Raw genomic sequence first — 15729 nt, 5'->3', positions numbered from 1 at the left:
GTGAATTCAAACATTTTCTTTCTAAAAAAGGTGTAAAAAGCATTTCAACCATTTAGATTTAAATTGTGGAGCTAGGCTTCACAAACTGTGTTTCAACATTTCTGTGTTCAGGATTTAGTGGGCGGGTCTGAAAATCACTGCCGCATTACCTGCCCCTCCTGCTGTAGAGGTATAAATACATTCAGCACACAATACTACTACTACAGTCTACAGTTAGCCAGTTAGCTGAGTTAGCCACCAAGTTAGCGGATGAGCTAGCTGCCGAGCTAGCGGCTGAGCTAGCCACTGAGCTAGCAGCAGAAAGCTCTCAGATGTAGCGTCCATGTTTCTGGTAGAGGTGGTGACTTTGATTGATAGTTGACACTTGCTAGGGGGCGGGGTTTCAGTGGACTAGGCGGGCACTCCCACAGCGTTTGGGAGCAGAGAAAGAGGCTGATTTTTACACAACTTTGAAGCCTAATTTCATACATTTGACGAATTTTTAATCATTCAAATTTGGCAGGGTGGTTAACAACACACTTTTCTGTGGTATATCAAACTCAGAACACATATTTATTCTTACTTTACACAGACTTTAAGGTGAGTACAGGCATCACAATTGTTGAACCAATTATGATTAGTTAGAGTCTGCTCCAGTCTGGGTCAGCAGGTATACTAACAGTCTCCAGATAAAATCCTACAATGTGTACTGTCATCTTCTGGTCCAATTGCTACCTGTTACTCCTATTATCATTATGTACAACATGTTTCATGTTTTCTTTGTAGAGTATAGAGATTATGTTACTTTAATATCTCCACTCACCATGTCATCCAAATTTAGAATTTTTCGCCCAATTCTTTTCAGTGCATATTTCAGTATAAGTTAGAAAGTATTTTTGATTAACGCCCCATTTCAGCTGCTTTGGCCCTACAATGGAAAAGCCCAGAGTGAAAGGAAAATTCATGATCTCTCTGCCTGGAATTCACTTGACCTACACATGAAGAATCAGTGTTTTCAGTCCATACTCTGCTCATCCAGATACCTAGGTTACTTTTAGTACTGCCTTTTTCACTCATGCAAAAACTCACCAGTTCGGGGGTTGATGGTAAAGAAGTTCTGTGGGTTTCCACTGATGATGCGGTAGTTGAGCCTGTCAGCAGCGGTGGGGGGTGTGGCATCAGGGTCCTGGGCTTGGATCTGGATCACAGAAACATCTCGTAGAGAGTTCTCAGGTACTGAGGGTCGGTACAGCGGCTCCGAGGTCAACGGGGCATTGTCATTGACATCCTCCACCTGGACAAACACCTCGATAGTGGCAAACTGGGGAACCACGCCATGGTCGCTAGCATACACTGTCAGCCAATAGGAGTCCTTGGTCTCACGGTCCAGCATGTCAGTGGTGTAGATCACCCCTGGTGGAAGAAGACACAAAGAGAGTGTTTGTCATCACCTAGTCATGCAACCCAGTCTCACAGCAAAACGTATCACAGCTACGTTGGTCCACTGTGTAAAAGCCATCTCACTCAGTCCTATGGAAAAGAATAGGGCAGAAAAAACGTAGCCATCGCACAATTTATGAGCCCAAATAGTGAGATGGTTACTTTTTACACTGTGGACCAACGTAGATGTGATACGTTTGACGCACCGACACATCATCTGGCCAGCTATATATCCACTGTTTTCACTATGAACACAATTTTCTTTCCCAGAGCTGTTGGGTTTAACCTGAAACCTGTCCTCATTACTGCACACAACATATTGTCAACAGGTTTCATATAAATAGGAGTGGTTTCTTTGTAGAAACAATTAACATTCACAGTGAGGTTTGCACATGATCCAGGGCAATACATATGTTTTTTATGAAATGTTTTAAATGATGGGATCAACATATACTAAATTCCATCACCTGAATTGCAGGAATATATAAAACAGACATCTCATCTGTCTAAGCAAGTAAAACGAAGACCATCTGACTGGATAGATACCACTAGAGGTATGGGAGTAACAAACCCAAACTGATGTTCACTTCACTCAGCAGTATAGCTTGTAGCTAGGCCATCAAATGCAAACAGCAGACACAATGTAATTTGCCTACAGTGCCTGCAATTTATCAGTTCAGCTGATCCACAGAAGAGGAAGTCCCTACTGCTGTACTCACAGTGTCACTTTCTCCTACTCTGAACAGGACACTAACATCTAAATGTTGTTCATTGCTTACTAGGGGTGACGAGATCTTGCGAGACGAAAACGCGACGATATTTCTCATCGAAGTGAATTTTGTCTCGCGAAGCTATAATTACACACATTAAAAAAAAGGATTTCTATCGCTCATTTGCACTTCATGTCTTCTTTTTATAATGTTACGTGTGGAGCTTCTACCTGTTGAGAAGATCTCAGTTAGAAGTATCAGATGAGGAGAGGAGCAGCAGTAAGTTAACCTCAGGTCTCTACACTGATAGTCTGAGGTAGGAGGAACGGAGGAATCTAGCGCATCTATGGAAGCCTAATGATGCAAAAAGTAAAATGAGTCTACCAAATTATTTTTGTTTATATTTTGTTCTACTTGTGTATTTATGTGATACAGGATTTGGGCAATTTACTTTTATTAGCAATATGTTATAATTTGTGATAATTGGATTCTTTATTTAAATATATTTATATATTAGAATTGTTTCTACTCTTTATAATTTACTTTTTAGTATTTGTGATTGTATCTAACCTTTTTATTTATGATTGTTATTTCCATAAATACCAAAATTATCCATCTATAAAATATCTATATGGGGAAACCTTTTACAGTGCTGCATACTGCATATTGTTAGGGACTTTTCCATCATTAAGATGCACTGGGTCAAACTAGGCTTTGCGGTCATAAGCAAGGCCTCACCAAATGATAGGTTTAGACATTGTCTCCCCTTGAGATAGTGGTAAGCAGTGAGTCTGCTCCTTTTGGGGAAAACAAGAGGCATTCTGATAGTGTTGCTATAGCAGCCGAGGTCAGATATGTGTTTGACTGTTTTCCCTGTATGGGGTAGAGGTAAGTGGAGTCAGAGGTTTGATATAGTGTTGGATGTAGGACAAAGGTCCTGAGTGAGGTCTATGTCAATGTTTTGTCTATAGACCAGTAGACTAAATTCTATATATTGTAGATGTGTTGGATCTGCCCATATTTGGGCATGGCTCAACCATGAGCATTATCTGTGTAATTAAATTAAAGTCTATCTCCGGAGGAGAAAAACTTCAGAATTGAAGGAAGCATCAGAACGTAACGTATACTGATCATTCATTCACTTCTCCTTCATGAAGTAAATAAACCTTTTCAATACAAGACATCCTGGACTCCCGTCTACTCTCTCTATTGCTATATGGGCTGCATAATTAATATCTCTATCACATATGATAATTATATATTTAGAAAGTAGAACTAAAGTGATTCATTACAAGATGATTAGTTAAAACGTCAATTAAATTTCCATTTTGTGAATTTCAAATAAAAGAACAGTCATGTATTTCCTCATTGAAGTTTTCTTAAAAATATAGTTAAAGTCTTGTCTTGTCTCGATCTTGTGAACCCAATATCGTGTCTTGTCTCGTCTCGTGAGCTGAGTGTATCGTCACACCCCTATTGCTTACAACTCAGCATTCAACACAATTATCCCCTCAAAGGTCTCAAACAAGCTCCACACCACAGTGGATTCTGGCCTTTCTCTCAGCCTTAAACTCTACACACTATTCACTATTTACTCAGTGGTTGTGGGAATAACAACATAATCTTTACATTTGCAGCCACACCACAGTCAGGTTTGATCACAGGCAGTGATGAATCAGCCTACAGGACAGAAGTGGCAAGCTTAGTGTTGTGGTGCAAATAACAATCTGACCCTCAACATCAGCAAAACAAAGGAGATAACTGTGGATCTGAGGAGGGCAGAGCCACAATTCAGCCACAATGTGACAGAGAGTGTGAGCAGCTTATTTTTTCTGACACCTGAGCCAATTCCATTCAGAAAAAGCAATGTGTGAACCTCAAGTTCAATGCATGTAGTGTAAAAACTGAAGTTACAAGGAAATTCAATCATTTGTATTTCAGCGTTCAGCCACAGTAAGACAATAATTTCATCTTTTAACATTTCGACTTTCACATGCCAGCACTTATTTTGCACTGCAGGACGTCTCACTCTGGAGTTCCTTCATCTCTTTTTGGATTCTACAGTTACACTCCATTTATGTGTACAAGTACTGATTCATGATACATGTGCACCAGCCAATTGTGTTCTTACCTCTGTGTGTATGTAAGTGAATCAGAATCATTCTAAATTGACAGGCGTGTGCTCGTTCTCTGTAATTGGGATACTAACCTATACACACTTATTACTCTATGTAATGAAAGCCCTGTTGGAGCAGTGCAGCAGTGCAAATGAGCCACAATGGTAAACATGTTGAAAAGCATGGTAAACATGTAATTGATACAGCCATTAGGATCCTGAATGTGAGAACCTTCATACCTATTGCACCACTACCATGCAGTATGTCCATAACAATAAAAAGTCTGTGGGGTTGATCAAATAAGTATTAACTACTGTGTTAGGTGCCCATTGTATTTTGTCACTGTCCACAACAGTACATGATATACCAAAAGGAGAACAACCCCCCACCAAAATAATAAAATGCAGGTAAACAAATAATTATGTTAATATTAATTTTTGTGGCAGCCTTCATCATCATCCACCTGAGCATCTGTACATGCCTGGTGTGTGTTTGTCTTGTGTGTGTGTGTGAGAGAGAGAGAGAGAGAGTGAGAGACAGAGTGACTGCAGTGAGTGCTCTTTATTCATATTTATTTGGCTATTGTCTAAACTGATCACTGTCTCTTCAGTCCATGTGGAATCCTCCTGGTCATACCTGAGTGTTGCTGACTAAGGCTGACAAACACACACACACACACACACACACACACACACACACACACACATAAACACATGCACATACTGTGCAGCTTTAGTTACAGCTGGAGCTTCCAGGAAGACACATAGGAACATTACAGGAACTGTTCTGTTTGCTGCTCTACATAAACCAACATGTGCGTGTGAGCATGCACGCGTGTGTACGTGTGCATGTGAGTAAGCGTGTTAAGTGGCCGCCTGTTCTATTTTCTTTTTCAAGTGTCACTGAGGGATGTGTTCAGCAGCAGTGGAGAGTTAAATCCAGCTCTTTGAGAATCCACTTCTTTAAAGGTCCTCTGCAGACACGTAAAAATACTTGGAATAATAATGTGTGATATGGTTTTTCCACAAAAAAAGTACAATTATTAATCTACTCCTTCTCCCTGATTAAGAAATTCTGTGAATATGCAAATATTGTTATTTTCAAAAGAATTCCTGCTGGACACAAGATGTCCATTCTCAGTGTACTGTATGGGCATCACAAATGTGTAAATTATAGATAGGTGACATGTGCCATAGAAGTGGCTCCAAACTATTTTCAGCAGATAAATGTGAAAGTCTTCTTCTGCACACACACAATGAATCACAAACACTTAACTGTAGAAACAGGAAGAAAACACACGATTAAATTGGTGAATTGTATGTACAATCAATGTATTATTCTATCAATTAATCCCCTCTAAAATACAAAAAAGCAGATTTTTTTTATTTTTCATATTGAAACTTGTAGTTTTCAGCCCCAACAGATGCTGACTCAAACATGACTTGAGGCAAGTTATCAGATTTGACGCAGCTCCCTCTGGAGACACAAAAGGCTTTATACAACTTTTTACTCATAGAACACCTGGAAGCACGCTGATGTTGAAAATAAGGGGACTTCGTCTTTAACTGTGCAAAGTCAAACACTGCTGATGCTCACTCTCTCTTTCTAAGTGTATGTTCTGAAACACACACACACACAAGCAGTGTGTCATTGTTTTTGTCCTATGGGACAACTGAATGTTCAAGGTTAGCTGTAATTAATTCACAGTTGCCCTGTGCTGTGCTCTGTCTGCCTAGCTGTTCATTCATCTCTGCCTCCTTCAGGTCCCTTGACTGCACTACAATTAATAGCCATGCACCATGCTAGAACATTGCTTTTAATAGCCTAAGCTCCTGCTTACAAGACTGCTTTCCAATTATGAGTGTGGAATTAAGTACAAATGTCACAGGAGTGCCAGACATAAACACAGTGGAGAGAGGGGAGTGACAGTCTGCATCTCTGTCCAATCAGCTCCTCACAGCGCAGAACTGCTGTACTGCCATCACATCCATACGTCTGTCAGCCATAATGTTATTCTATCCACAGTTCAGACAGGTGGACTGTGTTTATGTTAAGATCTGACTTTGTGTTGTATGTATGCATTAAACAAGCACAGCAGCTCTTTATTCGCCTTTTTAATGCTATTTGGATATTAGAGCCCAACGGTTATTTAACTTTTGATTTAGATAATGATCTTAATATTTAAGAATAAAAACAAAGATTTAATAATAATATTTTCTTTCTTTAACAGCACATATTATCAAATCTAGTGTTAATCTAGTCCTTAACATTCTTCATCTATTCAAAGACAAATTCATGTTACAGCAGTTGACAGAGTTGACTGCCCATGTTGGTCTCTATCACAAAGTAGAATATCCAAATACATGTTAAAGTTAAACACTGTAACTGCATGTTCCTAAAAGCTAGCTTCTGTTACAATATGTGTATTGTGACTGGTGCCTCAAACCAAATCAGGATAATCAAGATGATTTCAAATGATATTTCATTTTGGTTTCTGTACAGTCTATCATTGTACAGCTGAGCACAGGTTCATATGATATGACCAATTCAAAACTTCTGTAACTAAATTTCAGTTTTTCTTTTTTCAGCCCCATACTATTTTACTACTTCATTTTGTTATCAAATTATGCTAACTCTGGACTAAATGTAATTTAGTGCAAAGTGGAAATCCAGGTTCCATAAGTGGCAGGTTTTTAAGGGGGACTGATGGATTTTCTCCAAACATAGATGCTGTAGAACTACAATGTTTGAAGTGTTTTGGTAACCGTGACAGTATTCTGAGCAGCCAGCTGAAGAAACATCATCTCATACACTCCACCTCAAGATACTACTAACTCCTCTAACAGTCATTCTGTACACTGAGACAATAAATATGATAAATGACTTAAGTAAATGAGCCAACCTTGTTCAGCCCTGACTCTGGCTGAGCTAAGTTGTGAGTCTGACTAGACTGAGGGCTGCTGGGTATCTGGGGAAGTGCATTTCAACAAGCCAGACGAAGTGAGTCTCAGGCTTGGTTGGGAATTAGAGTGAGATTAATTAAGGCATTGATTAGCATTTGCACTAATCCAAGGGAGTGGAGGCCCTTTGTAATACACTATGCAGGCACTCACTGTTTTTTATTGCTGCAAATGCATCCAATTTGCAGTATTGCTACATCTAAACTCAGCATTAGACTCCTCTCAGTAATAGTAAGTTTAAGTAACTAACCAACTAACCACCTATGTGTATCGTCAATATTCCTTGTGCAGCTGTACATATTTCAGTGTATGACTGTGGTATTGGGATGAAGCCTACAATATAAAACAAGATATATGCTATACATTTTCACTGTGATAAGGTATTGGACATATTCAACAGTCAATAGCATTACTGTAGGCTTTAAAATGCTGGACACTAACTTAAAACGTTTTTCTACATTCGACTAACTTACATTCTGCCTTTTAGAGAGTAGCACTGATTGGTCTAAGCTTGGAGGCACTTTTGTTAGATGGTCACGTGACTGGATGACTTACATTGCCTGCAGCAAAACTACACCTGATGTTGACTGATCCACTGGTCAAGTTTGTAAAGATGCATACACAGGCAGTAGTGCACCAAGATACAGATGAAGAGGTGAGGAGGACCTCGTGCCTCTCCACTACCCAACTCATTAATGCCATTTTAAGTTGAAGCTGAATCTGACTAGGATCAAAAGAATGATTCTAAAGGGTGCCTATCGGTCTTGTTACCACGGCAACAGCAACAAGCATTGCTGAAAATGAAATCAACATTGCTACTGGCTCCACAGTAGTGGAGTTAAGAGGAGTGACTTCAGTGGTATGGATGTGGATTGGTTACATAAGACCAAATATACAACAAAACATGGAAAGTTTGTAAGAAGTGCAAGAAGACTGGGACAACAAAAGGGGACACACAACAAATTGATTTCATCACCTCAAGTAGAAGCACCAGTTAAGTAGAAGAAGAAACATAGAAATACCCTGATGTATTGTGACATTATTTTAAGGTCATATTGCCCATCCATTATGGGGATACAAATACACAGAAAAAATCCATGAATAATGAATAAAATCATTTGAAAAATATGAATAAAAAACTGGACACAGTGCTTACTACTGTATGTGTATCTAAACTTGCTGATGATCATTTCTGATTTCTTCTCTCTCAACATGTTTAACATAAAATGCAATCAATTATGGTTGATTCAGTCTTGAATTCAGTAGAATTGACAAGTGTGCAGGGCCAGAGCACATAGTTGTGTAGGGATACTGGTCCACCTGCCCTACTTTCTTTTTGCTTTGCAATTTCATAAGCTGCTCTTCAGCAAGAGGTGGGAGCCACTCCTTTTGCTTGTATTCAAGAGTCAGTATTGGCATTTAGAAGATAACAATCTTATTAGCTAGATGGCAAGAGTGCAAGGTGTTATAAAACTAACTATTAACTAATGGAAGTTCTAGGTTTTGTGGTAGCCTGAATTCAGTCAGTCAAGACTCTGAGCTAAAGATTGAGCCTGTTGTTCAGGGCATCAGGAGACCAAAGATCCCAGTAATATCCAATAATGTGACTTTTTTTTGTCACATTTAACTATACAGTTTATATTTGATGTATCCACCCTCTGCCCAGGAGTTCATCACTGACTGATCTAACAGTGCAGCCCCTGACGGCCTTCATTGACCAAGCTAGTCATCTATCCTTGGTTTCACCTTTTAATAACCCACAAGATTCAGCTGAGTTATGAGAGTACTGCCCTTCAACAAAGGACTTTTCTTTTCACAATATACTATGCTGAGTAGGCCAAACAAAACCATTTCTTCTTCAACCTCACCACACCTCCATGTCAGCAAAAAAGCAATCCCCAGTGGAGACAGCAAATAAAGAGTGAGTGGCTAGGTGAAAGAGTGCAGTGAAAGTGGCAGATGGAGGAGAGAGGTAAGATGAAGAGGTCTGTGTATGGGTTTGGTTTGATATCAACGCATTCAACTCCACATAAAACTACTACAGTCCATAGCCAGAGACACTGACAAGCTGAGAGAAGTACAAACACTGAGTTAAACAATACACCATAAGGAGAGAGATTGGCCTGATCCAACCATAAACACACCTACATATGCACACACTTGGAGATGAGAATGGAAAAGGAATACACACATTGAAAATCCAATGAATACAGAGAGTTGGTCAGCTTCAAACACAAGGAGAGCAATGAATGAAATAGGTTTCACTCACAGAGCTGGTTTCATTTTGATGTGGTAGAAGTCTGTTTACATCAAACGTGACCAGGTCTTCAACGGGGGTCCGTGACCCCTAGGGGGTCTGCGGAGGTACTCAGGGGGGTTGCGAAAGTTTTGGTTGATTAGACATTTTTTTATATTCCCCCCTCGCAAAAAAAGTCTTTAAATACAAATACAACATGTCTTTAACATGAATCCAACACACGGAAGTGAACAGATCAATGGAGGCAGAAGACGTCTCAGCGACACACAGGAGCTGTTTCAAGCTGGGCACCAGTTCATTCACAACACCCGTCCCGCCAACAAGGAGGACCCACCCCTATCACTGCTGTGCCAATCACAAGGTTGTACCTTGCACCTCTTTAAAATAAAAACATGAATATATGAACCTGTTACAGACATCCCAACTCTACCGGAAGTTCCGGGAGTCTCCCACATATTGATAGTGGCTCCCTAACGCCCGCAAATGAGATCCAATCTCCTGGAATCTGGAGTGAGCAAGAGCGCAAACTAGAAAGTGACTACGCGTGTGTGTGCGCGCGTGTGTGTTATGTGACTATGAATGTTGCCTCTTATTAGACCAATCCACCCCCACCCCACCCGGACCGGCACCAATCACAACCCCCCCCCAGGGGCCCCCACCCCGGACCGACACCAAGTGTAACAGGAACCCCTTCCACCCCCGGAACGGACCTCCCTGAAATGACTTTTTGCAGGTTGGGATATCTGGTATTATTTGAATATCTTAATATTGAATGCACAATAACAAGGTACATGTATACATGGCACTATAGGACAATTGTGTACAATAAAAAATAAGTAGGGGCAACCGCTCCATCTCTCCATCAGTTTGGGGGTCCTTGGCCTGGAAAACGTTGAAGACGCCTGCTGTGGAACATGACTATGTAGTACTACCCTGATCAGGGTTTACTGGTTGTTCTACTGGATTGATCTAGGCTTAAAAGGCTTAAAACTAAAGAAAGACTCCACACCATTAGAGGTTTCTATAGGAGTTTAAAGATAATGAAGAATCTGTTAGACATGTTTGGTTTGAAAACACCAAGAACAAGACAACAAATCAAATATTGGAGAGAAAAATCAGGCTAGAAAACATTAAGCTGAAGGTGAACACATTTTGCCCTTATATCCACTCCCCCTTCAATTCGTGCTGTCAGTGCACCCCCACTCATCTCCACCTGGTTTAACAATGAGGGAAGAGAAAGGTCACAGAAAGAAAGACGTGAAGGCTGGGTATAAAACTTGGCCAATAGTGGAAACAATAAAAATCCAGTTTGATATTAATCTCTGCAGTCAATACAGTGTCAGCCAAACTGATATTGTCTCAATGTCTCATTCAATCTAAAATGAAATCTTACCTTTTCATGTATGTAAGCACCAGAAAATCTTCTTTTTTTTTTTACATTTGTGTTTATTCTTTTCTGATTCAAATATTAGACCACCTTTAGTGGTCTAATATGCCTATGAGTAGGATTATAGTTGGTTTGAACAGTTCTTCCATGGTCAGGATTTATACCTGACCATGGAATACCTAGATTAATAAAATGATCTTTAATATGAAATGAGGAAATATGAGATATTTGTCTTTACCCTAACAAAATAAAACAAAACAAAACAAATTCATCCATAAAAAACAAAACCTCTCACAAATAGGGGCGGGCACTATAGCCTTAAAATTATATCATGATATTTCAAGGTTATTTCTATGTTTTATTGGTAATTGCAGATTGCAGGTAGGCAGCATTTATTAGTGGGCATTTCCATTCTTTTGCAATGAGCTACTGTCATTGCCCAATTCTAAATGTGAATCTATTGCCACAAGGTGGCAGCAGTAACATTATAATGCAATAGTAATTATACAGCATTGTAGTAGGCCTTATTACATTAATGTTGTCATCAACTATATAAACTGTCAACTGTGATATAAAAAACTATTGTCTTTTTTATAAAATTGGAAAAAATCCTTTCACTCGTAAGTCACCATTGTTGTTTATGTCACAATGCATTCTGGGTAGTGTCTACAAATGTTTGCAGTGGTCTGTTTACACTACAGCCAGATGAACATGTCTGCTGTTCAGTCTTTCCAATTTGAACCTGAGTGCAACGTTAGCAAGGAGGACATCACCACTTCTCAATTGCTCAGAAATGCAAAACCGAGATATATTCAACTTCCCAATAAACAAAACAATTTACACTTCAATACTAGGCTATAAAGACTTAATTTTCCAGTTCATCAACAAAACAAAACAGAACAGTCAGTTCATTTCTCAGTAAAAAAACAACATAAACCGATCTTGGTGTAACTTTTTCAGTTCATCAGTTGTGAAGTCAGGTGAAGTCAGAGCCGTATCTCCCGTTTTGTTGAGGAGACAAACAGTACTCATTAACCGGCGTTACCATGGTAACATGTCAGTCAGTAGTGAGTAGCCTAGTAGTAGTAGACTAAGTCACAGTCAGGGATCTGTAATCACTCACGTCCAGTTGAGAATTGAGTTGAACAAGGGATTAAGCTTTTCTCTCTAACTCTGCTGCAGTGTGCAGACTACTTTGCCAGTCTGTCTCACGTCCTCCAACTCCTGTGTGCGCCATGAGATGCTGTGTGACGTCTTTTTTACAGAGACAGCAGTACGTTGCCATGGTGACATGTGACACATTGCAGGTGCAGCTGAGTGAAGAGCTGGAGTGAATGATATCACTTGGTTAGCAGCATATGGACCACGTAGCATCTGACATGACCACAAATGTTCTTTTCATGTGACGGCAAGCTTTATTAAAGGGAAGCGACTTTATGTATTTATGTTTGTCTTTGCCAGCTTGTTACAGCGCACTAGGGAATGTAAGTGCATTATACATCATTGTGCCGCTACATTATTGATATCGTGATATGACTTTTTTTCATCACATAAAAATGTATACTGATATTATCATGAATGGTATGATGTGGCACAGCCCCACTATCAAACATTCCCCTCTAAGATCCATATAGCCTATAAATCTCTCCACCCTTGTAATATGTCTGACATGACTAACTGACCACCACGGTCACCCACTCTGAGGGGCTGCCCTGCTGAAGTGGATTCACAACAAACATAACTAAAATAAGGAATCAAACTCGTTCCCCCAAGACGATGAGTATCTCTTGCATATACCATGACAAGCTTGCCTGTAATTTAGAGAAATTCAGCTCTAGATACAGTGTGTTGTACATTATATTATATTCATTTCACTGGTATGAGCCATTGTGGAGAGTGCAAATACATCAAACCTGCAGTTCACTTGGGTGCCGCTGCTCAGATTGTATTCCTCTGCACTGTGCTTCAGACTGTTTCAACTGTAATGCAATATGCAGTGTTTCCTCTAGGGCTAAGGATTACTTTGTACCTGGATGGTGCAGTATTTAATAATAACACACAGTGAATGATTTGTTAAACTGTAAAATCCATCAAACATAACACTAGCTAGCTAAATCTACTCTTTTCTCTATTCTCTTTTCTTCCTCTTTCTCCCTCTCTGTCTGTGTCACCATGTACCTAGGTCAGACTGGAGATGTAACCATTCAGGTGAAAGATGGGTGATTACTTGTTACTTTTTTGTACTATTTAATCAGAAAACATGGTACACCTCGCTTCCACCTGTCTCCACTCATTTCAAAATAAAATTCCACAAAGTCCTGCATTCATTTTCCACTACTAAATGAATGTAGTGGAGATGCTGCTATACATCTTATTGTGTGTATGGACATCAATGAGTAGTGCTGAAGTTAAAGGCCGTGTAAAGTGAATTCAGACATTTTCTTCTAAACACATTAAATAGGTCATAAATGTATTTCGAAAAAGTGTAAAAAGCATTTCAACCATTTAGATTTGAATTGCGGAGCTAGGCTTCACAAACTGTGTTTCAACATTTCTGTGTTCAGGATTTAGTGGGCGGGTCTAAAAATCTCTGCCGCTGCCGCTAATTGACTAACTGTAGTAGTAGTGTGCGCTGAATGTATGTATACCTCTACAGCAGCAGGGGCGGGTTAATGCTAATCACCACTGTCTGAATTCACTTTACACAGTCTTTAAGAGAGTACATTCAGGAAACACGTTTAGGTTTTAGCCGGACCCTATTTCACAGAGAGTCATTCATTCTCTCATTCTCCAACAGAGTCTGCTTTTTATTTCTGCTATCTCATTCATCTTTCAGGAAAGGCCAATGGAGAGGGATCACTTGAAGAATAGACAGGAGAAAGAAGAAAAGAGAAAGACAGAAAAAATTAGAGCAGCAGTTCCAGCATTTAACTTACGTAAACAGTGCACGGCCCTGCATCAGTAAAATAGCCACATCCTTTTCTGTGGAGTTTGACAAGGTAATGCTGTAGGTGTGAGAGGTCAGCAGGTCAGTCATGTCAGATTGTGAGGAGGCTATTAGTGAGAAATGAGCAACAGGAACCCTTTATGAGACTCCTGTTAAGATGGCCTCTCTGAGGGTTATAATGAGTTCTCAGCTAGTCCTTCAGCTATGAGCAGGGATTAGCACCTGAGACCCCACAGGTAAAACCCTCATTAACCAACTTGCACTAGAGAGATAAAGTCCTGGGCCACACTGTGAGGGGAGGTGCAATCTATCTGCATGAGGGAGAGGAAGACAGCAGGTGAGTGAAGGTAAAGGTTAGCACATAAATAAGAGAAGACTTCTTATCTTGATTCTGTGCTAAACTGCATGGAGCCTTTAAAACCACAAACAATTACAATAAAACACAATCAACTATAAAAGGAACTGAGGAATAGGGGCAAGCTGGGTAATGAAAAGGTTTGATATGCAATCATGTTCCAATGTTGATTTAAAGGGTTGCTTCACCCAAATAATGGATACTTCTAGTTTTATTAATTTAATTTTGAAGTGTGTGAAATAAGTCTGAAATTTTCTGTCACCACTCCAATACAATAGAGATGAAGGGAATTTAGTTTGTGGTGCTCACAACACTGAAAAGTGACTTTGGCCCCTTTTATACAAAGATCCATTATTGCCATAAAAAGACATGTCATGTTATGTGGGCTTTGCTATTATACAGTGAACCAAACAAAGCAAGCAATATGGCACCCGTTTGTGTGATTTCAGATAGCATGTTGGCATTCTGGAATCAGAGGTCTAGTGTGTGTAGCCTGCCATGCCGTCTGTCCCTTTTACACAGACGTTGATCTAGCAATGTGACTACCTTTGCTGTGACTTAATGGCGGAGAAGCAATGGAAATGAAAAAGCAATTTAAACTGCTGGTAAATCAGTTTGGATGAACATCCCCACCCCCACCTCTACTCTGAATAATCTGCAGGACATACTGTTTTGATTGGAAAATAAATGGTCTCTATGAGATGTCTACTTTTTGTCTGACTTTTTTTTGGTGTGTGTGTGTGTGTGGGGGGGGGGGGGGGGTATTAATTATTAACTGATTTACTGATTAACTACATTTTTTTTACTAAATGGTATTGACTGTTTCAAAATTGTTGTTTCGTTTCTGTGTCTCACTGCAATTTCACTGCTGCATCTTGTCAGCTCATTTTTGGCAGTTTCATAAGTTTAAAAGAGACTGAGATGTTTTTCATAGAGAGAAAATAACTTTCTTTTTCTTGTCATGATTTCAATGTGCACACATCACCAGTCTGAGACAAAGAGAAGAAAATTAAATGGAAATGATTGTTTTGTGTTAGTGCAAAGGAGGATGTACTACAATTACTCTGTTAGGAAACGATACAAATATGAGGCATCACATCAGCAACCGATGTGTGTTTGCAAACAGTGTGGAGCTTCATTTTGAGTTCCTCCCTTAGCGCTAGAATGCTGGGTGCTGAATTTGGAGAGAAGAAAAAGCCTGAGGGAGGATTAACTGATGGATCTGTGTATCATGACACCACTGACTATGGTGAGATGGAAAAGAAAGACACTGGGTTCTTACTGGCTGGAGTACAGTCACAGTGATGTTACTCATGCCTTTAAAATAATTAAACATGTGACAAGGTTATACATTATGAATCATTATACATTATAAATCAACTTATATTGATTTAAATTAAATTAAAGCATGTATATATTTAACAACTATTACAAATGATCAACCCAAACCCAAAGAGAGTTGCCTAAACAAAGAATTGCTTAAAAAATACTGTAAATTCTCAAATAGGCCAGTATATTGTGTTTAAATGCAGAGGGCCTTTATTTATGATTTCACATATAAAATATTATATGGAATA

At 39.5% G+C, this 15729-nt stretch overlaps 1 protein-coding gene across 1 annotated transcript in view; it reads right to left on the bottom strand.

Moving 5' to 3' along the window:
• The window catches only part of fat3a (FAT atypical cadherin 3a), a 194875-nt gene that overhangs the window by 93477 nt on the left and 85669 nt on the right, over positions 1-15729 (bottom strand). The window contains exon 3 of the mRNA XM_053320639.1: positions 1069-1392. Within this exon, the coding sequence (XP_053176614.1) occupies positions 1069-1392 (324 nt within the window). The remainder of the gene's footprint in view (positions 1-1068; positions 1393-15729) is intronic.

This window comes from Scomber japonicus, chromosome 6 (assembly GCF_027409825.1).
Source record: "Scomber japonicus isolate fScoJap1 chromosome 6, fScoJap1.pri, whole genome shotgun sequence".
Taxonomy (NCBI): Eukaryota; Metazoa; Chordata; class Actinopteri; order Scombriformes; family Scombridae; genus Scomber; species Scomber japonicus.
This window is presented reverse-complemented; position numbering and strand designations above follow the sequence as displayed.